General features: G+C 37.9%; 1 protein-coding gene across 3 annotated transcripts in view; it reads right to left on the minus strand.

Moving 5' to 3' along the window:
- The window catches only part of ARHGAP15 (Rho GTPase activating protein 15), a 622,754-nt gene that overhangs the window by 51,690 nt on the left and 546,063 nt on the right, over positions 1-25,001 (minus strand). For all 3 annotated transcript variants that reach the window (XM_027131893.1, XM_027131900.1, XM_027131911.1), the window contains one exon: positions 7,041-7,146. In XM_027131893.1, the coding sequence (XP_026987694.1) occupies positions 7,041-7,146 (106 nt within the window). The remainder of the gene's footprint in view (positions 1-7,040; positions 7,147-25,001) is intronic.

The following is a 25,001-nucleotide window of genomic DNA, read 5'->3' on the forward strand; positions in this document are numbered from 1 at the left end:
AATCCCATGCCAAGATGTCTCCTAAGTAGATGACATTTTAATGATTACTACAGGGAGTTGGGAACTATTGCTTCATCCTCACTATCAGAGTAATTAATTTTCTTAACTACAGGCCAAATTCTGCCACGGGAGTCCAGTTGAGAAATTTCAGGCCCATAGGAAGTACATTAGCTCTTCAAAGTGATTAGGGTGCCATTTCAAATACACAAGCAAAGGAGCTATTAGGCTTCTGGCTTATTTCAAACAACTTGCAGCCCCTGTTTCTCAGGGAAAAAAAAAAAAAAAGAAAGAGAAAAAGGGAAAATAACAATTTGCTAAGGTTCTTTATTTTCCAGTAAAAACACCCATGGCCTGCAAGTCATTGGATATCAGGTATTGTGGCTGGGTGAGAGACCAAAGTGTACAGAAAAAGGGTGGAATGCCAGAAGGCAGCACAGAAAAACACAGCCTGCTCCAAAGCACCCCAGAGCTGAGCCTTCAGAGGCCTGACGGGAGGCAGAGCCTCACCAGCCATTGCTCTTGACCAGAGAGAAGGGTGCGGGCTCATGGGCTTTCCAGTCCCTCTCTGGCCATGTCTCACCCCCCTCCCCACAAAATATCAGAAACGCTCCCAATGCCATTTTAAAGACAGAGCGGATGAATTATTTCCTCACCATTGTTTCCTCATACAACCCCTATATTTCTAAGTCATCATCATTTGAGTTGCCTCTGACATGCTTTTGTAGAGTATTTATTTAACATCCATGAAGACCACAGAGAAGCTTTAAATATCGGTTTACTCTCACAAAATAGCCACAGCTCAACAGTTTCGCCTTTCAATGAGGCATTCAACTGGCATGCTTCCATGAGACTTGTCTATTCACCTTGGAATTCTATGAACAGCTGGACGATTTTCTTAGCGTCAGTGCTCTCCTTTCAGCTTATTTTACAAAGTGCAAGTCTCCTATAAGAATGTTTATTTGCATCTAAACTCTGCAGCAAATATATTCTTCCAAGGCTATTTTTGAAAATCAACGAACGACATTATTTTATGTCACCTCTAAAAGCCACCCATCTCTAAGACATTTTGACTTTCTCTGGACAATATATACCTATGTGGGAATTGAATGTTCTTTTATATCCTCCCCCCACCCACCATCAAACATTTGAGATTGTTTTGGCTTCCAAAACGCATGCCACAAAGTAAATCTGGATAACAAGTTCAATTTAGCTGGGGGAAAAATATTTTTGTATTTATCTTCTAAGTTTTCTGTAATTCTCATGTATTACTTTTATCCCGGAAATAAAAATGTGAGAAAAGACTTCAGCAATAGCTAGGACAGCTTACTTATAGGAACGGCAACAGGAATTCTAGAACTTGAAAAGGTCAGTGTCCATTCTAGGTGGATATGTAGCTGATAAAATTCTAGGAGTGTTTACACTGGGGATTTGAGGCATAGGGTAAGGCCCTACCAGCTCCAAATTATCTCACTTACCAGGCTTCCACGTGGCCAGTGTGCTGTTCTGCCTGGTAGGAAATTCTCACTGTGAGAACCATTCTGATAAGTTAGACAACAAGAAGAGAACCGTCCCTAGGAAACTGCTGTGATGGGAGGCTCTGGGCAGGAAGCAGAGGAGGACCTGTGTCCTTCTCCAGTGTTCCCACGCCTGCCTAGAAGTCAAGCGGACCAGACTTTCTTATCAGCAAGCTACAACTCTGAAGGTGAAAATAGTTGGATTTGAGAACACGGGACAAGATTCAGATCAGGTTGATGGAGAGCTGGCGACAGTACAGAATTGGGCAGGGGAATTCACACAGGGACTGGGCAACACATGGAGGCGTCACGTGGTTTGTCAAACATGTGAAAACAGCCTCACTGGGACTAGGGGAAACTGGCTGAGTCAGGCCAGTATAGAAACTCAGGTTTTGGCAAAAGATTCTGTGGTGGGGTAAAGAATTTTCTGGAAGCCAGGAAATTTGGCAACCCAGCCTCTGCAATTCTTCCTATATTTATTTCATTAGAAATAATTTTATATTTCTCTCACTATAAAAATAATACATGCTGATGTCTGATGCTTAACTAGAACCAACTATGTGCTAGGTATTGTGCTAGACTCCTTAAAAGGATAATTCCTTTACTCCTCACCACAGAAATAGGTCCTATTATGATCCCTGTTTTGCAGATGAGAAGAAGGAAGCTTAGAGCTAGGTCAGTTCTAAGTTACATGCCCAGTAAGTGGCAGGGCCAAGGCTCACATTCAATTCTGCTTAACTCCAAAGCCTGTTCTCTTTACCGGTTCTCTTAACCTCAATATCTCTTTCTATCCCATTGTTAGGAGAGAAAAAGAAACACACAAAGAAAAAAAAACTTTCGGGCTTCCCTGGTGGCGCAGTGGTTGAGAATCTGCCTACCAGTGCAGGGGACACGGGTTCGAGCCCTGTTCCGGGAAGATCCCACATGCCGCGGAGCAACTGGGCCCGTGAGCCACAATTACTGAGCCTGCGCTCCGCAGAGAACAAGAGAGGCAGCGGTAGTGAGAGGCCCGCGCACCGCGATGAAGAGTGGCCCCCGCTTGCCACAACTAGAGAAAGCCCTCGCACAGAAACGAAGACCCAACACAGCCATAAATAAATAAATTAATTTAAAAAAAAAAACTTTCATTGTTCAACAACTCTAAGAAATATTAACATCTCAGCAAATAGCTTTACAGTCTTTTCTAGATGCACAACTTTCCCACATATTTATACTCTCCTTAAATATATAAAATATTGTATCCCTGACTTTATTTAACTTAATACAAGCATTTCCCTAATTAAGAAAACAATTAGCTGTGAACCACATTTTATGAAGCCGATATGATGTACCATGTTCTATAAAACCTTCCCCTATCACTGAACACTTAGGTTGTTTCCAAGTTTCTACCAGTGAAAACAGTAAAATTTTATCTGCATAAAGTGGCCTCATCCCCCAGCATTACTTAGGATAGGGTCCTAGCAATTAAGATGATTGGCTCAAAAGGCATGAAGATTGGAAAGGTTTTCATTCTTGAGCTATATTACATATGTGGCTTCATACCATGCTGGTTGGAACATCCCCACCAGCAGATCTAGAGGGCTTGATTCAATTCACACCTGACAAAATGGGGTTTACTTTATTTCATTAGTCTTCTATACCCTCATCTTAATCTTCCTCTTTCCCCTGTCTGCATTTCAAAACAGAGAAAAAAGTGCACCCTTCTAAACACTATCTCCTTTTGCTTTTTAACTTGCTACCAGAGGAACTATTTTTACAATTACTCAGCACTGAAACCGCAGACTTATTCCCATGGCTGACTGCATAAGGGGGATAAAGAAATGAGAGAAATAAAAATTGTATGGAATTTTCCTTTGAAAAGTCTCAGGATTTGGACCATTGCTTTCCATTTTATGTTCATCACTCCAAACCAACTACAACTCCCATGTGGCCTCTTAGGTTTTTTTTCTCCTTCTATCTCGTTCACCCTGCACTCTATTGTCAGAATACTCTTTCATAAACACAGAGCACATCATGCAAATGTCCAGCAGATAAAGTCTCAATGGTCCTCTATTTCTTATATAACCTCTTTGCCTGGCTCTCAACGTCCAACCGCTACCCATCAGCAAGCAACCCTTATCTTTCTAGGTCTTCCTTCCCATTAACTTCATCTTCACTTTGCCTGCCTGCCTTTCCAAAGAAGCAGGCTGAAGGAACATGCATTCGACACTTATATTTTAACAGAGATAGAACTTGCCATTTATATGATGATTCAGAGCTGTCACAGGACCTTCCAGTGCTTATCACTGTAATGTCAATTGGTGAAAGTGCCTATTAATAAAGGTTTCTGGCTGATGGCATTTTGAGATGATAGTGTATTCTGAATTCCTGGTCTCAATCTATCATAGCAGAAGCACATACTTCACCTTGAGTTTGATCGAGAATGAGGACTCTGGACTCTGAGACTATTCAGTCTGTGCAGCTATTGTGTAATCTTATGCTTAATATAATCACAATCCTTTAAAAATTCTGGCTTTTGTGGACAGCACTTGCATCCACCTTCTAGCCCAACTGTGCTGTATTAAGCTTTCTCAGCTGGTAGTTGCTCTGCTTTCAAGGGAATGTTTAACTCAGAGCTTTGCAAAAATGGACTTCTATTCTGTTGGCTACAGAGTACAACGCAGGTCAAGTGGAATTTTTGGCACTTCACTACATTCCCTGACCCTCACTAAACAAACTTCAAAATATATATATATTTGCAGCAATTTGGAATAAACACTACATACAAGTGTTGATGGTAGATTTTCTGAAGAACTACCAAATGCATCAAGACTAAGGAAAACATTCTAATGATTCTTTCAAAGATGAATACATTTAAATTCTCGTTAAACAATCTTCTTATTTAGCCTTCTCAAGCTTTGATGACATGCCACGATTGGCTGTTTATCAAAAACTTAACAAGAAATGCTTAACAAGATATAATCATGTGCACACACTTCTGCATAATTAAACCCCGTTTATAAATCATTGCAGGGTGGAATATGGTCACACCACTCAAGAAAGGCGGGTGGCTAGCAAATAACACTTTTTTCTCCATCTGCAATGAAAAATCTTATCATGTGAATGCTGTGAAGGTGACATAATCATCTGATCTTAAATCTTAGTTAAAAACATCTATTTCCATCTCAACTGAAAGTTCTAACAAAATTAGGAAATTAATTTAGATATAAGAAACATGATCAGGCACTAATTGTTAATACTGGGATTGTTGGCATGAAGGTGGAAGATTCTCATCCTTTGAAGGTTTTTAATTGGATAGATTCTCATCTGTGTGTGTTTTTTTCAAAGTAGGATTTAGCTGATTCTCAGTTTCTTCATTTTATAGCTGTTCTTTCAGTTGGAAAAAAGAAAAGGAATAATTGAGACTGAGTAATGGATATTTCTCTAGATCTCTGAGACTAGGTATTGCACAGCATTAAAGAGTACACTTTTCCATTTGTTTTACGACTTTGTCCAGTTAAAGTTACTGAGATAAGCACTCCAGTATTTACTTGTAACTTGAAACCCCTTTCATGGTGGGTCTGGATCCTAAGGGAAAAGAATTAACATTTGAGGAATGCTTACCTTGTGCCAGGCTTTTTATATGCATTATCTCATTTAATTCTCGTAACCACAAGATACGGTTGATATTATTTAATCTGATTTTATGTGCTTGAGATCATGAAGGGAGTATAAAGTATAGAACAAGAATTTGACTCTAGCTTTCTCTCTTTATTTTTTTGAAGCCCAAGATCCTTTCACTTAACCACACTGGGTTTCCCACTGAAGCCAGTAATGTGGAGGTGACAAAAAGGGGCATTCTAACAATAAGGGATGTTCTGAACTTTGACATAGGTTCCTCTGTGGGAGTAAAATAAGTAAGAAGCAAATACGATGAATTAGATTGAAACATGTTCCCTAACGCAGTGCCCGGTGAAGTGAATTATGGACCATCCATACCATGGAGTACTATGCCATGAAATGGAAAGCTGTCCGTGAGTTGCAAAACAGTAGAAGAACAATATGTGCAGAATGATATACTCTAATGCAATAAACAACCACACAGAGGTATGTATGTCCTTAGGAACAGGTCTGGAAGGGTAGATACAAAAATGTTAGTTGCTTCTGCTCAGCAGGCTAAGAGTGACTAGTAGGCAAATTTGACTTACATGCACGACAGTTGCTTAAATTTTGTGTGTGTGCAATTCTGCACATTACATTTACAATTAAAAATCATGTAGTGGATGAGTTGAATAAGCTGTAGGAATGACTCAACCTAAGGCATGGGTGATTAAAGAGATTTAATCTCACAAAAGCAAAACAGCCCAATCTATTTGAAACTCTGTCAGGCTTCAACATTACTATATGCATATGGTGAAAGCTACAACCTCATCACTTGTATTGCACTTTGCATTATCTGAAGAAGGTGTTAACAGAAGGCAAATGAGGAACAGTCATTTCAAACTTAACATGTCCAGAATGAAGTTCTCCAGTCGGCTCTTCCTATTCAGCCCGTTCCTCCTCCAGTTTTACCCATCTGTGCCGCACTACCATTTCTCCACTTGCCCAAACCCAAACCCTAACAGGCACACTCAATTTCTCCTTTCCCTTCCCCACTGCACCCCAACCATCAGCAAATACAATCTGATCCATCATCAAAATACCTCTTTAAGGCCTCCACTGAAGTCACCATTACTTCTTGCCTGGACTACTATGGTCTCCTCCGTATAGGTTTCCCTGCTTTCACTTTTGCAAATCATTCTCCACCTGTCAGCCAGGGTGATCTTGTATATCCCTCAATTTAGCACTCTTTATGGCTCTTCACTGTATTTAGAATGGAATTCCACTCTCTCACTGTGGCCCACGAGAACCTATGTGATCTTACACTGGTCCAACATCTATGACCTCAACTCCACCACCATGCCCCTTGTCCATTAGGCTCTAGCCCGCCTGGCCCGCTTTCTGCTTTGCAAATACATCAAGCCCTGTGCGGCCTCTGGGTCTTTACACTGTCTTTTTTTCTTCCAGAAATACTCTTCTTTTAGCTGTTTACATGGATGGCACCTTATCAATGTGAATCAATGTCTTACAGACGAAGGAATTGGATATCAGAGAGTTTAAGTAACTTATTTGTGGTCATCACTCTTGGTACGTGGTGAGGCTAGGTTTTGAACTCATGTCTGAATCATTTCAGGCTCTTGCCATTATACTAAATAACAAAGTAAACCCAGCCCATCCCAGGGCTCTGGCTACAGTTCTGACAACCAATCAGCAAACATCTACTTGTTGAAAAGCCAGAAAAAAGAAAGTATTTTAAAAGTTCCTTTTGTAGGTTCCCCTTCCTACCTCTAGTACATTCCCCAGCTTCTGCAGGAAGACGTAGATCAGCTGGAGAGGGAAATCTGAGATCGATGCATTCGGAAACTCTTGTATTAGAGATTGGAAATTAAATATTGCTCATTTAGGAAATGAGACTGTGACAGAACAACCAGAAACTTTGCAACTTACTTAGTTAGGTGTCCAAAGAGGACTTTCATGGTGTCACGATTTGGTGGAGGGAGTTTTTGTACAAGAGATTTTATAGTTTCAATTCTTGTGTTATTGTCTTGCTTTTCTGGAAAAAAAAAAAAAGAAATTAAAAAGGACGGTTAGAAAAGAATGATATTTCTTAGGTGCATGAGGGAATTTTCTTAGGAGAATTCTGGACTAAGTCTGAGCAACTTAAAAGTTCTAATTAGCAGCCAAAGGGAATAGTTATACTTGAAATCAGGATCATGAAGTTTCTTTACTTTGACTCTGAATTAGATCATGGGAAAATGAAAGCAGCGACAGTGTGGCTCTGACACGATCTTCTTATTAAGATCAGGTATTACATCCGTTTTCATAAATGCTTTACTATTTTACAAGTTGTGGCAGGGTAAATAATGGCCTTCCAAAGATGTCTCTGTCCTCATCTCTGGAACCTGTGAATGTTACCTTCCATGGAAAAAGGGACTTTGCAAATGTGATTAAATTAGGGATTCTGAGATGGGGAGATTATTCTGGATTATCTGGGAGGCCCAATGTAATCACGGTGGCTAAGAGGGAAGCCGGAGGGTCAGAGTCGGAGAGAGAGGGGATACGACAATGAAAACGAAAGGAGATTTGGCTATGTGATAAAGGACCATGGGCCAAGGAGTAAAGAGAGCCTCTAAAAACCAGAAAAGCTGAGGGAAGAGAGCCTCCAGAAGGGACACAGGCCTGCCAGCACCTTGAGTTTTGCCCAGTGAAACTGACTTCACACTTCTGGCCTTCAGGAACGTAAGATAATAAATTCTTATGGTTTGAAGCCACTGAGTTTGTGACAATTTGTTACAGCAACAATATAAAACAAACACACAAGGACATATATTCTCATTCAATTACCAACATTCTATTATTTTGCTTGATTTTGTGGAGAAGTAAAGAATTTTTAAAATTAGTTCTATGCTATCTTTTCTCCCTAATACATTTTGCTTTTGCTGTAAAACAAAAAAGTGCAAATAAATTTGAAAGCATAATACTTATTCATATACATTTTGTTTTATTTTTTAATTTGTATTTTTTATTGATTTTTCATTTTTTGGTCATATACATTTTAAAAAAATAGGAAGTTGTTCAAAACTACATACCATATTGGTTGTTTTCCTTCATTTTGTTTCTTTTTGCCTTTCTGGGCATGGGTGGCATAAGAAGAACTGAGTTACTTAGTACACTAGAGAATTTATCTTACCATAGTTTTAACCAGGGCCCAGAATTATAATTACTTCTCAAACTTAAACTCCTTAGATACACTGACTCAGGTGCCTTTCCTTTCTATACTTTAACTTCTAGCACAGAGCTCCTGATGATTCTAAAGAGGCCACTGCTGGAAAAGATGATAGATAAGAGAATAATATGTAAGGCACCCACCCACGCAATATCCATTCTCTTCTTCTTTAGCTAGACAATCCCGCTGTTGAAGGGATGGCCACATCCTTCATCCTAGCTTTCTTGCTTGGCAGCTGGAATGACCGTATGACAGAGTCCAGCCAATGAGAAGGCAAAGTGTTATGTGGGACTTCCGGGGAGGCTGTGTGCAGGAGGCTAATTTATCTTTGTGGTCCTTTGGCCTTTCTGCTCCTCAGAATGTAGATGGCATGGTTGTACCATGAGATGACCTTGAGAATTGAGGCTATGCAGAGTGGGACACACAGAATAAAGAGCTTCCCTGAATCTGTGGAGCAGTCAGACCAGTCCTGCACTGTTGGTCTCTGAGTTTCTTTAACATAATAAGTCCTTGTGTACTGAAGCCTTTGAAGGTGGGTCTCTAAACCAAACGTACTTCCTAATACAGTGTGCTTCCAAAAGCCCAGTTCATAATCACCTGTTATTAGGTATATAAACTTTATACAGTGGGGCAAGAAAGAGTTAGTGTAGAAACTGGCAGGGTGTTTTGTTTTCCTTTTTTTAAATATACTTTTGCAAAAGAAACTTTTTATAAGGAATTACAGGAAAATATCCTGCAGAAGATAGTATTGGGCTAAAGTAGGGTGGGGGCAGTCTTCCTAGTAGAACTCTGCTTGGAAGCGTTTCTTCTTCTTCCTGAAACCACAGAGGTCTATAAATAATGCCTCCCACAGTCTGAGCTTTCAAAACTGCACTTACTCTTAGAAGAGTTCCGGAATAATATGGATTGGACAACTGCAAATGAAAGAGACAAAGGGGAGAGAAAAAGAGAGAGAAAAACAGAAAAGCCAGTTGCAACATCACAGCAGACAGCGGATCTAATCTTTCTGCCAAAGGGTAGAAAGCCACCTTGTAGCTTAATGGTGGTAAGACAATGTGATGCTTCACAGGACCAGTTGGAGCCTATAGGATATGAGAAACTCAGAAAAAGAAGGAAAACAAAGTCAATAAAGATGACAGTGAAATTGGTACAGTACATTCAGGACAGAGCACTTAGGGATACTTGGATACCTTGTATCTAGCCATCTGAAGCTAATGCAACACACCAATGATCATATACATAAACAGGTACATATACATACGTTTATATATTTATGAGATGGGTATATTCTGCATAGTTTGGCATGATGCTAGTAGTTTAATTTACCTAAGGATCTGCTGAACTACTTGATTCAAGCAATTAAGATGAAATTAGGAGAGGTGAGGGAGAGGAGGGAAAGGAAGGAGAGGACACCTTTCTAATTTCACTGAAGTCTCTGGCCATGGTTATGATTAGGTCAATGTCAGAGTCTCCAAAAAAGGGATCTGTTGACATTGAGGACTATAGGAGTAGTAGCCATAATCTAAGCCTGACAGACAATAAATGGAGAGTGGTTTAAATGGCTATATCCAGCAAACCTCAGTTTTAGGGAAATATGCCCCAGTCTGGGTAGGTTTAAGAAAGGCTGGCGTTGCTTAACTGGAAATACTTGAATGTGCAAGGTCACTGCCATGGTGCCTGGGCAGGAATTAAAACTTTAGTTTGTCTGTTTAACCACTAGGTAAAAGAATTATGACCTTCCCTAGACAAAGTCCCTGTTCTATGTTCCATTGCACTTAGGACATTCTATGTAGATAACATTCTGCACGATATTTTCATGGCTTGAATGCCGTTCAATTTTTCCTATTAAACTGAGAATTTTCCCATAAACTGAGGCAGCTCTTATACTGGTATATAGTGGGTTAAATGAATAAAGAAAGAATTAGTGAACAAAGGAAAGACATGAACACAGATTGGAACAGACAGACCTTGGTTTGAATTCTGTAACAGCTTTTTATTAGCTGTGTGGTCTTGGACAAGTTTCTTATTTTCTTTGAAAAATGTCTGAGGCCAGTTTTATGGATTGAACAAGATAGTATGTAATGAACCTAACGATGACTAGTAAAAAGTAGGTACTCCGTAAGTGTTCACCCCCGCCCATGAGGCCTTTTTTGAGGCCCATGCTGGGTATGGTTCACCTTTTATCTTCAGCAATGAGCATACTACCTGGTTGCAGTGAGCGTTCAAAATGTAGTTTCTAATACTTGAACTGAGTTGGTGCCAGTGGGTGACGATACACTTGCTATGGTAGCCTGACATTTTACAGCACACTAAATAACTTGTGGTGGGCAGAGAGACCGATGATCTGACTGATGAGCAGCTCAGTTCCATGCAAGAATTCTTATAAAAGTACATGGTGGTTCCCATATCTGCTTGTAAGAAACATCCTACACGAAGAATACTTTATAGAAACATTTTTCTCTCTTCCTCTGCTTTCACACATAATTGAGGAACTGGAATGAATGGTGGTATATACATATTTGTGGCTGGGTTACACTTAAGTAGTGGAGGGGGTACTGGACAATGGCTTAGAGAGGGCTGAAATATTATCAAGGAGGAGCAATTTATTGTTCTTACAACATAATCAGAACAAAATCTTTGAAAAGGTTATAGGAAAGCGGTGGTTTCCCCTTCAAATCAATACCATACCCACTCTTCCACAGCTTGTAAAATCAGGAAATAACACAAACACTTCTAAGTAGAGGAACATCTAAAAATACAATTGGATACATTAAAATCAAAATGACACCTTTTCTGATCTGGTTTATTGATGTGTCATATTAGGAGTTGGAATCAGCATACATAATACAGCAGTGGTTAATGAGCTAAGATTCAGACACAGTTTACTACAGATGCGTCAACTGTCTTCAACTGATTCAGTGAGCATCTGAAAGACAGCATTTTCTATTAATATTTCTCCTTCAGCATATGGTTTCTCATTCTTGTGAAGTATTGAGAGTTCCGAGAAGACTTTGAGATATCTCTGACTCTTTTACATTATGTCTAAAAGGGGGGAAATGAACCTTTTCTACATGGAGAATTAGAGAACCTCTTAGGTAAACTGTATACTAAGAGACTTATACAAAATCTTGCCAGTAATTAAAAAAAACCTCCATGATTCTTTCCTTTTTCACTCACATTTGCTCCTACCTTCATTCCCTTATAATTTATTTTTGTATCTACTCTGTGTTCTCTAATACGTCCATTTTAGTTCCCACCCAGATCCCAATAGCCTCTCCAATCTCTGAGCTGTGAACCCACATTGCATACAAAATCTTTCTGTAGTGCTTCATTCTTGCTACCCAATAGTAGCAAAAATGTCTATGTAAAAATATGCACAGTGTACATGTACATATTGAGATAGTAAACTGTTTTTTACTAATGCCTATTCCTCACTCACCTGGCCCCATATTCTCAAACTACATTAAACTCTTTTGTAAATGAGCTTCTTCAAAAACAACTCCAGGCCATTTAGAGAAGTAACAGCTCCTACATGATGTGAAATAGCCTTTAATGTTATGGTAAGGATGTGGCTTTACAGTTTTCCTCTGATTCATGGTTTTGAGGACACATTTTTAAAAATATGGTTTATGATGCATTTGCATTTATCTGCATGAAATGTTGCTACTAAAACAAGGACATTTACAACCGAATGCCTTTTTTTGCAGAGATAAGAGAAAGTTATACAACGATGGAAAGAGTTCTGTGCAGTGCAAAACCCTGGACCTGGTGACCCCTGGACACTTTTCCGGCCTTATCATCTATGCATTTATTATTCTTAACTTATTTATAGTCACATGTTAAATCATATTTCAAAATTAATTCTGCTTTGTTATGTAGGTTCACCCAGGGGAAGAAAAGACCAGATTCTCCCAGTAACCAATGTATCAGTAGTACTATTCTTTCTATTTGTCTGTAATTCTTAAAGGACAACTGTACCCCTTTGTTTTGAGGAGGTCAGCAATATCACAGCTGTTCTGCTTCTGAAAGTTACTCTGGAATGTATAGTGCATCCTGTATGAAAAAAATGGTAGTCACTTATACGTCAGGGCTATATTTGGAAGAAAGCAGTTTAGTTTCTATTCACTTTCTATTCTTTGTATCATCACCATTTCAGAATTCAGTTAGAGACTGTCCTGGCTTACAGGAGGAATGATTATCTTCAGAGAACATTTTATTTTTTTAGTGTACCATACAACTGGATGCAAATCTTTGAGGACATGATTTTTAATTATAAAATTTGAATTGGGTGTTGAGGAATCATCCAAGGCATGACAACAATCGCTTGATAACTTTCTTTAAATAATTTACGTTGAATTCAGGGAGGAACACTGCGGGGGAGGGGAGCAAATTCAAGACTTACAAATGGATACAAATAGAGGCTTTAAATCCCTGTTATAAATTAAGAGAAGTGGTATATCATGAAGGAGTCTGAAAGAACTAAGTTAGAATTCTTGCTCTGCAGTTATGATTTGGGACAAGTTGCTTGAATTTCGATGCTTCCAGTTCCTTATTTAAACACACACACGCACAACCCATTTGTTGAATTAAATGTTTCAATGTACATAAAGGCACATATTATAAGTGCTTATTGAATGTAAGTACCCTTCCCATTAAAATCTTTCTTTTGAATCATCTATCTGCCCTGACACATGATTGTTCATAGTTCAAGGCCATTTCCCAAATCATATGAAGCCATAAATACTTAGAATGCTGTCCATTATGAAAGAGTGTTTGGTTCTAACTCATAAGTAGACATAGTGTATTATAAATAGATGTGCCATTGCATCATAAAAAGGAAGAACAATGGACTTCAGGCTAATCTGGAGTTGGCAATTGGCAATTTTTCAAGAGTCTGCTCCCCTCGCCCCATCCAAACTGAAGAGCCATTTTTTATTTTTAGTTAAAAGGAAGACACATTCTTAATGTCTGCAGTTACCTGGTAAGTTTGATTTTAGGTACTGATAATCTATGTCAAGGCAGTTCAACTTGAGAACACAGGGCAGGAAAGATGCAGCCGGAACTGAATCTACTTTCTCTAGTAGGGATCACCTGCATATTAGATCTAATCCCCTCACTGGTACACCAGATTTCCGTTGTATGCTTTGTTTCTACTTCCAGGAGATATTAATGTGCTGTCTGATTTTTGAACAATTTTTCCCTTTTAGGAAGAATTTTAAAAATAACTCTCCATAGCTAATAAATGTCAGTAACAAAAATTCTCTGGCCAACTGATTGACATAAGTCCATGGATTCCTCAACCTGTGAGGAAAGTTTCAGCATCCTGGCCAGTTTTGCATCATTTCCAGAGGCCATTTCTGGTCCTTGTGCAGGTGGAGCTAGGCCATCTACAGCATGCTGTTAGGGGCAAACTTAGTTTTGTTAAGGCTGACTTCTGTTTCTTTCCACCTCTACTCCTAGTCTCTGGCAATACCAACTAGAAAATTATTGAAAAGAAAAAAATACCTTTTTGTTAAATAATTTTTAGAGTATTAAACATACATATGTACACACGGTTGAAGAAAAAAATGTTTATTAAGACCAACGTGCAGCGTGTGGCAAACACAAAGTTGATCCCTATCTACTGTCATTTTACAGCCTAGAGGGGCAGATAAGATACAAAATGTGTCCCAGAGATGTTTAAACTTAAGACATATCATTATATAGTTATCAGTGGAGTTTGTATCTTTCTTTTGACTGAAGGAATCCTCTAAGATAATTGTTAAACTCAAAATGCTTCTTGGGTGTTAGTTCCTTATACCAAAAAATTCAAAATAATTGAGAAATGCAATTAATACCAAGTCACAAATGTAAAATTTTTTCTAATCGATTTCTGAAGGTCTTCGAATCATTATTCTTAACTTCTTTGTATATCCCCAAATACATTCAAGAAAGTACTTTAATCACCTTTTCTTTTTCATGTAACTGTATCTATGTTATCCCAGGGACTCCTGGTGTATTGACCTCACACTGAGGGCAAGTTTGGAAAATGTATTCAAGTTTTAGGCTCTAAGTAACTTTTAATAACTTGTATTATTGCTTTGGTGCAATCGCTTTGGGGATGGTAACATTTTCTAAAATTCACCAACCTGGAACTGTCTCTTAAAACAAATTTCCTCAGTTTTGCAGCAATGCCGCTCTTTGTCTGAATCAAAGAGTAAGGTAGTGGCAGCAATCTTCACAGGAAAAGCAAGATCGTAGTATCCTGGCTAAAATTTCTTGTTTTCAAAGTAATTTTGCAAGTGTCATGGTGGCCAAGCACATTTCTGTAACTTACAAATGATACTAATTCATCCTCAGGTGAGAGTGTGTGCTGAGAAAATAAAGCTCACTAGTTTATTTAGTTCTCCTTTGAGAATTTTCTTTAAACTATACTTATCCGTGCATATCTGGTTTTATAAGCCTTTAAAAAAAAAACAGCCTTATCGTTTTGAGACATTTGACATCTTTCTAACCATAAACCAGTAATTCTTTTCAAATACTCAAGTAGCTATTTACATTAAGCATTATCTTTGTACATTTTCATGAGGGTGGCAATCCTACAAATACTTTTCCAGATTTAAAGCTTTAATGTGTCTACCTCTTTCCACTGGTAGACAGATTAAATTTATAGGGGATTAAAAAAAATCACACTTGAAAACAACTAGGATGTGTCACACAATTAAGAAAAATGTGAACGAAGAAATATTTCCCCCTGTCTTTTGGGTTAAAAATATTTTTTGAAGAAGCATATTCAACTTTATCCATAACTATTCATTTGGAACAAAACACCTCTCAAGAGGAGACAGTGGTTAGTAATGAGGTGAACTGTTTCTCCAGCCAGTTCATTCGACATGGCTGCACAGTGACATTGAGAGCAGGGGAGAGTTAACAGCACAAGCATCAAACTCCTTTAAGAAATGGGGAATAAAATAATTGTATGATTCAGCTTTTTTTTTTTTTAATTGTGAGAGTATTGTAAAAGAAGAAAAACAGGCAACATGTGGTAACTTTAGTCAGCATTTCTGAACTGGGAATGATAAACACCTCTGCCTGGTTCTGGCATTTATCAGGACTGAGATATTATTACCACATAGAGTCACAGCATGGTTACCGTTATCATCGGAAAAAAGAGCCAGCTAATCTTAATGGTTTGTAAAGCCGTTACCTGCACCGGTCTGACATTTATCATGATCATTTTACCACATGGGTCCTACATAGCAAAGGTCTTTTATCTGGAAGGGACATCACTATGAATTATTATTTGCAGCTAGGTAGAAAATTGTATGTTGTAGATACCTTTTCTCATTATAAATCACATAGTCACATTTCACCGTTTCCCCCAGAAAGTTGCTGAGCCCAGGTTTTTTGCCACAGCTTGCTCTCCTCTCCCTCTCTCTCTTTCTTTATGGTTTCTTGAAATTATTAGCCACCTTTTTCATTAACATCCTTAACATAATCTTTGAAGAATCACACACATATGGACATACTTTCAGTAGAGTTAGGGGACTTTCCTCTACATCCTATAAAGGGACTGCACAGTCCTTTAGAAATTGAAGTTGATAAACTGTCCACTTTTTTTAATGCTTATTCTCTCTTCCGTCTTGGGGGCTGGAGTCTTCTCTCTTCTTGACCTTGTCAATAGAATATTTACCAGTAGATTAGATGAAATTTCTGATGCTTGATTTGTAATACTCAAAATACGTATGCCATTTGTTGCCTGAAATCCTTTGCTTGGAAATGTGTTCTCATAAGGAGTACGATGTAGTTTACTTTGTTCGATTGTGAGTTTTTCCAGATTCTGTTCCAGTAAGTTACAATGAAGTCGAAGGTTCTGCCAACAAATTTGTTTAAAAAGGAGCTTAGGTTCTATCCCTAACTATCTAGGTCCTAAACGACATACATTAATATATATAGAAGAAATAAGGATATTAAAAAGTACAATGTTTTTGAACCATGGGACCAGGACAGTAAAGTGAAATGCATTGATTTGACCATGGAAAATTACAATGAAAAGCCCAAATTGTTTACCATGGGGAAGAAATGAACAAATACTCTCTTTTAAAAAGATTGAGACAACTAATCTTCTGAAGGAGATATTTATATATCTTCTTCTTTCTCAAGTGTTCCATTAGGAATAAACAAACCAGAAATTCTGCACTTTTGTAATGAAGAGGGAGGAGAATTCTTTGCCATCTTTGCATTTAGGAAGAAATGTGCAAGAAGAATGTGACAATCTAAGCAAATCAAGATTGTTTCAAATGGATCACAAACAGGACTTTGCGGGATACTTTATACTAGCACGTGAAGCAGACAGTAAATTTGAAAGGAGGATTTTCTCAATGGTCTAGTTCTGATGTGTTTTCCTATCTCTTCGTGTGTTTAAAAGAGGTTTGGATGTGGTGTTGAATATTGCTTCGACTGTTTTGCAAATGAGTTCTGGAGAAATATCCGCACATGAAGGAAAGCTGATGTGCTGTAATGCTGACAGCAGCTGGGGGGATATGAATGAAGAGACCAGATTCCCAAGGCTGGATTTAGCAAAAATAAACACCTATCATTCCATTAAAAAGTTGTGCCATTTTAAATGTTTACGGGCATTAATAGCAGACCTCTCTCCCTTTGAAAAAGCCAATATTTTTCTCAAAGAATTCCATTCTTTGAGGGGGAGATAAAAACTTGAATTTGACATGCAGTATTTTGCAATAATCTACAGTAGTTTGCCAGTCTTCCTACATTTGATTCCACATTAATTTTTGTATTATTACAAATTTCCTCCAAAGGATACAATTTCTGTTTCAGAGATTTGTGAGATGAACTTGCATAAATTTGGGGGCAGGGGGTGGAGTGGAAGATGTCATTTGTGAAACCAACCTGTACTTTCACTGCTCAGAAAGAGCTGTACACACTTTGGTTAGGTCATCTAAAATTTCATTGTAAAGAAGTGGTCTAATATTCTAACACACTGTCTTACCCATCGAATGAAAGACTGCACTGATTTCAAACAAACAGACAAATAAACAAACAAGCGAGCCCTTTTATTCTTTCTTATTTCAGAATGACTCTTCCGTTCTAGCTTAACATCATTCTGCCATTATTGTCCCCCCAAAACTGTAACCTGGGAGCATTTACAATAATTAGTGAGGGGCTTTGGTGCCTGGGTTTTTTCTCCTTTTCTGGGGAACTGGGTGAATTCTTGAGTGCTAATGAAATTCGGAGACTTCTAGCAGTGGTTGAACCAGGCACGGTGCGGGCAGACGCGTTGAGCTTCCCACTGTGCTGCAGTACAAGCCTCCCCGCTGTTATGTTTACCATAGTTTTAATGTCTGTGAAAAAAATTCCTGATGCAACCGAATTATGTTATGCCCTCTTGTTTACCTAACCCCACCCTACCCCCCGAATTTAGCAGATTCCTGTTGCCCCTGCCCGTGACAGAAAGAGCCTTCTCAACTTGGTGGCCATCTTACCACGCCAATTCTCGCCACCACAATCCAGCTGCTATGCAGCCACGGCCGGAGGATCACACATGATCTATTTAGACGTTCCGGGAGGATAACACACACGCCTTGCTCTACTTATATCACCTCATAACAGATATCCTCTTCTCTACTGCGTGTGCATTTCATCGGAGGTAATGTTAAAGCACCGACATCGATAATGCTAGCTTAAACTGCAAGTGTACTTGGTGAAATGCACTGTGTCTTTAAAGAAATCTATCAAAAGACCTCAAACTATCGCTGCAAACTAAATAATGTGCTCAAAGATGAAAACAACCGATCTGTGATCTGAGTTGATTTATTCTTTGTCCTTTTCTTAAAAATGGTTATCTTGAAGAAAATGACCATTCCATTCCATTGTAAATTGACAAATTCACCAAGTGTGATGTACAGTGAAGTTTTTAATGAATATTCATACAACTCTTTCAGTCCATTAACAGGACTTAAGACAATGAGGATGCAACTCATTCCCATTTAGATAGTGGGGGGAAGGGGGATGCGGAATTAATAGCATAAACAGCACTTGGAAAAGTTTAACTTTAATGTATCAAACTCCAGGTGCCAGAGTTTGAAGAAAATAACCAATAATAGCCATTTTTAACATATTTGATGGGACTGATTATGCAATGTGCAACTCTAAATGGCTTATAGCACATTGTAGCATGGTTCCATCCCATTGGCTACAGTAGGGTGCAGGCAGATGGATGACAGTGACAGGGAGAGAAGTGCTTTTGCTTAGCCGTGCGTTAAGATGCCATCCAGAAGCTCTGTGCACTGCAGACACTTCATTAGGATGCCAGGATAATGGTAAACTACCACTCAGAGTGACACCCCATTTCCTGCTTACTGAGCGCTCCAACCTCGGCAGATGTCAACAATCTCACAGTGCTACAGAGCAGACCTAACTTTCCAGCCACTTTGACTCCAATTTTTTCCTCCTAACAGTGCCATACATTATGTGCAATATGTAATGGCAAACACCTCACTGAAAACAAAATCTGCCCAGTTCGTTATGACTGGAGTGCTTAATTTTTTTTTTCTTCTTTTAAAAGATGAGGGACAGTGAGTTGGGTAAGAGAATATGTCCATTCACTATTTTAACCTCAAAATGTCTTGCTATGATTTCCATTTGCTAATCAGTTCAAAGTGTTAATTGTGTGGTGAACTCTGATTAATAGTAGTTAAACTCTGATCACAAGGGATACGTTTCTTTTAATTAATGTCCGTTTCAAAGGTAAGTGATTGTGGAATTCTTTTGTTAAAGACTGTAGACTCAGTTTTGCTATAGTTCTTAGCTGTCTGGCAAGAAAAGGCTGACCTGAGCATCTGGATGATATTTCCTCTGCAAATGTATGACTTGAGGCCATTTGCACACCTCCTTACCCGCAATTCAAGCCAATAGAAACTTTTTTTTTCCTATGGTGTAAAGTCCAAAATTCTTTTTATAAAGAACCAAGGTGTGGTTTAGACAATGAAAAAAAATCCCCCAAATGGAAAAATAATATTTTGAAATCGATCATTACGATAAATGATTGATTTACATTTTGTGATACTAAGCATATTTTTAGAAGCTCAAAGGGCCTTCCTTGCAAATGGCAAGACTAAAAATAAACATCCTCCTCTCAGGTCTGTTACCATTTCCAGGTAAAGATGCAAATGTAAAGAAGAAGTCATAGACAGAGGTCACACTCCAAGGGAGAATTTGAATGCAGACTTTCAATGTGATGTCCTTGATGCAAATCTTGACTTTTGGTTTAAAAATGGCATCTGATTGGCAACACCTAACCACCTCTTGGAACTTGTCACTAAATATGCTTGAAGACAAAGAAAAAAGACTAGAATTCTTAAACAGGGACTCACAGGCAACGTGGTGACAAAAAGTTAATAGTAATTTCCTTCAAGACAGATGGAATTTAACTGGAAAGTGCCAGCACAAGTGGGACCACTTGTGCTGTTGAACTGTTGAACCAGAGAGCCTGTCTTTCTCAGAGCAGATAGAAACATCCTTCTCTTTCTTTCTTCAACTGTCTGATTTCAGAATCAAAGACTCAAGGTCTGTGCCAACCAAAAACTCCCTTTCCTCAGCTGATAGTGTTGAGTACTGTGAATAGTATAGTTTCCTTCTTCCCTTCCTCACCTGTCCTCTGCCCTTCTAACTATAGATGAAGACTTCTCTTTTGCCTGCAACAATTTAGAGATAGCAATTTCCACAAAATAACCAAGGAGATTGAGAATGGAAGGCAGAATAATAATAACAACAATAATAATAACAATAATAATAATAATTGAGAGTGGAAGGCAGATGAAGGCGCATATCACCATAGGAATTGTAGTCCCATATGCAAAACGTAGGAGGGAGGTGGAGACTGGCAAAATTCTATCAGGAACACATTCTTGGAATTCTAATGCTGTATGTCGTTCATCTTTTAGAATGCCAGTGAGTTAAGAAACATGGTGGGAGAAATATCATCAGGATAGTAGGGCCACAAGTCAGTAAGTGTGCTAGAAAAGAATAAACATAAGAGCTGTGATTATCAGTTTGTCAGCTGGATGGTACTCCAGGACAAAGATTAGGCTAAAACTAAAGCAGAGGGTGAAAGGCAAAATGCAATGTGCACAGAATGTTGCATGCATTTCCACCTTTTGAGATGAGTAAACATAACGAAATTTCCAACAATGCATGACCTATGAAAAAACTCATTTCAGGTAAGAGAACAATGCTCAGAAATGCAGAACTCTCACAATGACCATGAGACAATTAGGAAACTACTTAGTATTTTCAACAGAATTTTGTACGTCAAGGAGTCTAATCAAAAGGATCAGCAAGCCATAGGGAGAGAACTGGATAAGATGAAAACATACCAGGATGAGATGATAAGGAGATAGATGGTGAGGAAAGACAGTGTGAAATCTAAAAATGCAAAACAAAATTAAATTTTACATTAAAGGCCAAACTGTCATTGTAGAAAAATTAGGTCAGTGATATGGATGACAAACTAGAGAAGCTTCCCCAGAATGTGGAAACAAAAAATGATAGGAAGGAGACATGCTGGAAGTCAGAGAATTGAGAGATTATCTACAACTTGTAAGTGTACTTGAGGAAGAAACCAGAACATTTGAAAAATATTCAATAATCAAAGACAAAATTAAAGAAAATGTCTGTCTGTGAGTGAAAAAAATTCTCTCTTTACAAATGACAGCTAGGTTCTAAGAAAACATCATTGGGTAGATATATTATTTTCATATAGTTTGGCAAAACTTTGTAACGATGAAGATCAAGCACTATCATACAATTATTAGAACAAAAATAAAACTAAGTTAAGTAGTCATGCAGGCTTTCCTAAGACTTATCTCACTAAATTCTGAAGTAAAAGCAGTACCTGTTGTTCAGAGGGAAAACTGTGGTCTTAAAACTGTGTGCACACTTCAATCATCTTTTTCATGTTAGGATAACAGAAAGACATGCTCATCTATGCAAAGATTTATAATAGCTCTGCTTTCTTGAAAAGTTTACTTGAAGGTTTATTATGTAAGCCCTACTGACTAATGAATCAAAATTTAGAACTCAAGAAGAGAGACACTATAAATGAAACTAAGTATCTTTTTATACTTATTTGGACCTCAAACTCAGAAGGCTCCATTGAATTATTTCTCTCTGGCTTCCATTTCATTCTCAGTACCAGGAAATGATTTTCTTGGGCTCCACCCTTCATAGTTCAGGTGAAAGCTCTAATGACCATTTAAAACAGTGACTGATGCTATTCAGTTCTGGCATTTGTTAGCAAACACCATTATTAGAACGTTGCCCTGGAGAGTTACTAAAGTTTTCCCTTCGCAAAAATCAAAGCTTCAGAGAATAGCAGAATGTTTACTCCTGAATCTTTAGTAAACAGTAATAACTGTATTGAAAAAACTGAATCTTTAGTAAACATCCTTTATATCTATAATAACTGTACTGAAAAAACTGAATCGGAGGACAATTAAAGTGATAAAGACTGAACAATTAAGCAATGATAAGTATTATATACAAATTATCCTATGTTGCATATGTTTTAAAAAGTCCAGGGGAAAAAATGCAGAACAAACAGGTCAAAAGGAAATATGTACAAAATACAAGGATGAAATTCAGAGTAATTTTAATTTTTTTCTTTTTACTTTTCTGTTCAAGTTAGCTTCAATAAATATTTATTATTTTTGTAATCTGTTAAAAGAGACAACTTTAAATTGTACAATTGCTTAGATACCATATAATTATAGCTTTGCTAAACAGCTAATTAAAAAGACTGCAGAAAAATATACCAAAATATTAACCATGATAAGTTATCTTTGAATAACAGGATTATAGATCACTTTCTTCCCCATTTTAAATGCATTTTACATATTTTCTATAATGAGTATGTGCTATCTTGATAAGAAAAATAATTCTCTGTGTTTGGTACAGAACCTTCAGTTGTTCTAAGCCATAGAAAAATATACTATTTTCACAGATCAAACCATTTCTAGGAAAATAATATACTGGACTTTCCTCTAGGTTTTTCTGTTGCAGTTAATCTTTTATTTAGTGACTAAATTCTAGAATCAAGAAAGCAAGGTTGGAATTTGATACTTTCTTTTCATGGATGAAAATATTGGGTATAGGGTACTTGCAGGGAGAGTACAGAAAATGTAAAATGCCACAGGATTATGTATTTGCAACTTGAAGAAAGACCCAGGGTGATGCAGTGCAATATATGTAAATATATTCTAGTTCCACATTCTGATTTCTGATTCTTCCTCAATCAAATCTTTTCTTAGGGAGTTACATCACCTATTGGACTGAACTTCTGAAGCGTGGGAAATAAAACCTATCAACAAAACACTAGTTCAAGGATGAGACTTAATGGTGGTATTTCTAAGTGAAAAAAAAAAAAAAAGACTGCTATAGAGCTTACATCGAAACACACATTTTATTCCTACCTATCCGTTTAAGTCATATCAATTTCTCTTCTCTTTTGGAAACTACATTCGTTAAAGCTTTCTCTACTAGTAGCGAAAAGTTGAGAAATGAGGTCATATCCAGGTAATTTAAACCCTTAAACTTTACTTTTGTCTCAATTTTTCTGTACATGTTAGATGCCCAATTAATACATGTTGATTAAATTATCCAGATAACTGACTTGGTTCTTCAGTTCACCTTGCATGCATAGTGAGCTGAGAAATTATTCTTCAGAGTTGGCATCAGTAGTTAGCTCCTAGTTTTACCAAGCAGAAACACAAGGAACCAAAAGTTAAATATTCTGAATGCAGAAGTTGTTAGACAATCCAAAATTAAATTTTTGATTTAAATTCTTTTCAAAATTGGGGTTAGATTTGAATGGACAACTAATTTGGGATGGTAGGAAGTCAGTATATCTGGGATATTTAAGAGAGCCCCCTGTTGGTTACTCTTAGAAATGTCTTCTGATTCCTTTCTGTCCTCCAGATGGCCAGATATATTTAAGCATATGTAATTGGCCATGTGTTTAAAAGTAAATTGGGATGGTGGCAAAGTCAGCCCCTAGATTTGATTAATATCATTTTCAAAATAAAACACTTTTCAAAAAGAATCTATTAATTCTCTCTCTTAAGGTATACAAAAAGACAATATCAGCCTCCAACAAATAGCTAGAAATATAAGCGATATGAAGAATGTTGTAAACAGAATTAGACTAAAAAGTATACTTGGGCATATTACAGTGGGATTCCTTAAGGAGGTTGGAAGTGATTGCTATGGTAAGGGACTGGTGCTTTGCAAAGGCTCTTCTGTTCTTTCTAAAACCAATTTCAGGCTGAATTTAAAAAAGAGAATAGAGTTATTTTCTCATATAATCAAGCAATGGCCCTTTTCACCGGTAGACATCTTCCAGGACTTTAAAAATTAAAAAAAAACAACAATAAAGGATGCAAATGTTATTCTTTTCTAGCTAACATAATTTTTTTTTTTTAAGTAAACATCAGCTCCTCAAGGGAGATTTCGATTTGAAGACTGTTTATTATATCATTTGAATAGGACTAGACCTGGCCTTTTGACTTTGAACCACTACCAAATTTCAGGCTGTGAGGAAATTGTTCTACATTTCCTGACAAATTGAGTTAAGCAGACATTAAGTGGGCTTTAAGAAAACAAATGGCCATCTTTATCACAGGTGGACACTGATGGCTTAATGGGGCCTGGGCTGATTGTATCACTTCTAATGGCTTGACGGGAAGCATTAGGGTTTTTGCATAAAGAACTGGCATTGCGAACCCTGCTAACACAGACCTGTCAAGCGCTCTGTATCCCTTTGTGCACGGAAGCAGATGTTTGTATGTATACTATGAACTGGCATTAGAGCAAGCGACAGATGCCTGTATGAATGCCAGGTTTGTGAATTTTTACAGCAGGAGCATGTTCTGAGGAAGTGCAGCTCTGCCCTCTATCATAGGTAATTCCCAGTGGAACTTGCTAAATCCCAGCTATGTTTTCATTATTTGGCTTTCCTAGCAACTGGATGAATGTGTCTATCCTGAAAATGCAAGATGAGAGCCCTACCAATCTTAGAGATTTGCAAATAGCTTGGACTTTCCAGGCAGCGCTTTTGCACTGTAATCGCAACCAACTTACTCAGAGAAGCGGGTGGTATTATGGCTCTCTAATTAAAACTTACTTCAATGTTTATCTGCCAGTCCTCCGCCGTGGTCTCCCTACATTCCCACCCCCGCTCCCGAGGAAATGCGAATTCCATTTGGAGGTTTTTCTCTCCTGCAACATTCAGAACTTACACTCTAGTTGTCTGTCAACAATAGAAACAGGTAGCTTGCAGTCCATTAAACAAACACAGTGCCCCCCTCACTTTTATTTGACATTTTATTTGGCTGTGACAAATGAGCAGCAGTTGGATTATAACATAATTTGTCTTGTCTTTATTACCAGCACAAAGGACACCATTCATTAATTATTCTGCCGTTGCAGCTTAACACTGACTGGAAAGGTCCCTCTTCGGACAGATGGCGGGGACGATGTTATTTATATCAATCAGCCAAAATCCTCAACAAGGATTACTGTTCCTGAGACTACAATGATTTATTTCTTTTTACCTCACCCCCCCTCAACCCCTTCTGCTTTCAGAGATTTCTCTATAAAAACGAAATTTGATGGGAATCTTAAAG

This window comes from Aethalodelphis obliquidens, unplaced genomic scaffold, assembly GCF_003676395.1.
Source record: "Aethalodelphis obliquidens isolate GAN/ISIS:26980383/991018 unplaced genomic scaffold, ASM367639v1 scaffold2, whole genome shotgun sequence".
Lineage (NCBI taxonomy): Eukaryota > Metazoa > Chordata > Mammalia > Artiodactyla > Delphinidae > Aethalodelphis > Aethalodelphis obliquidens.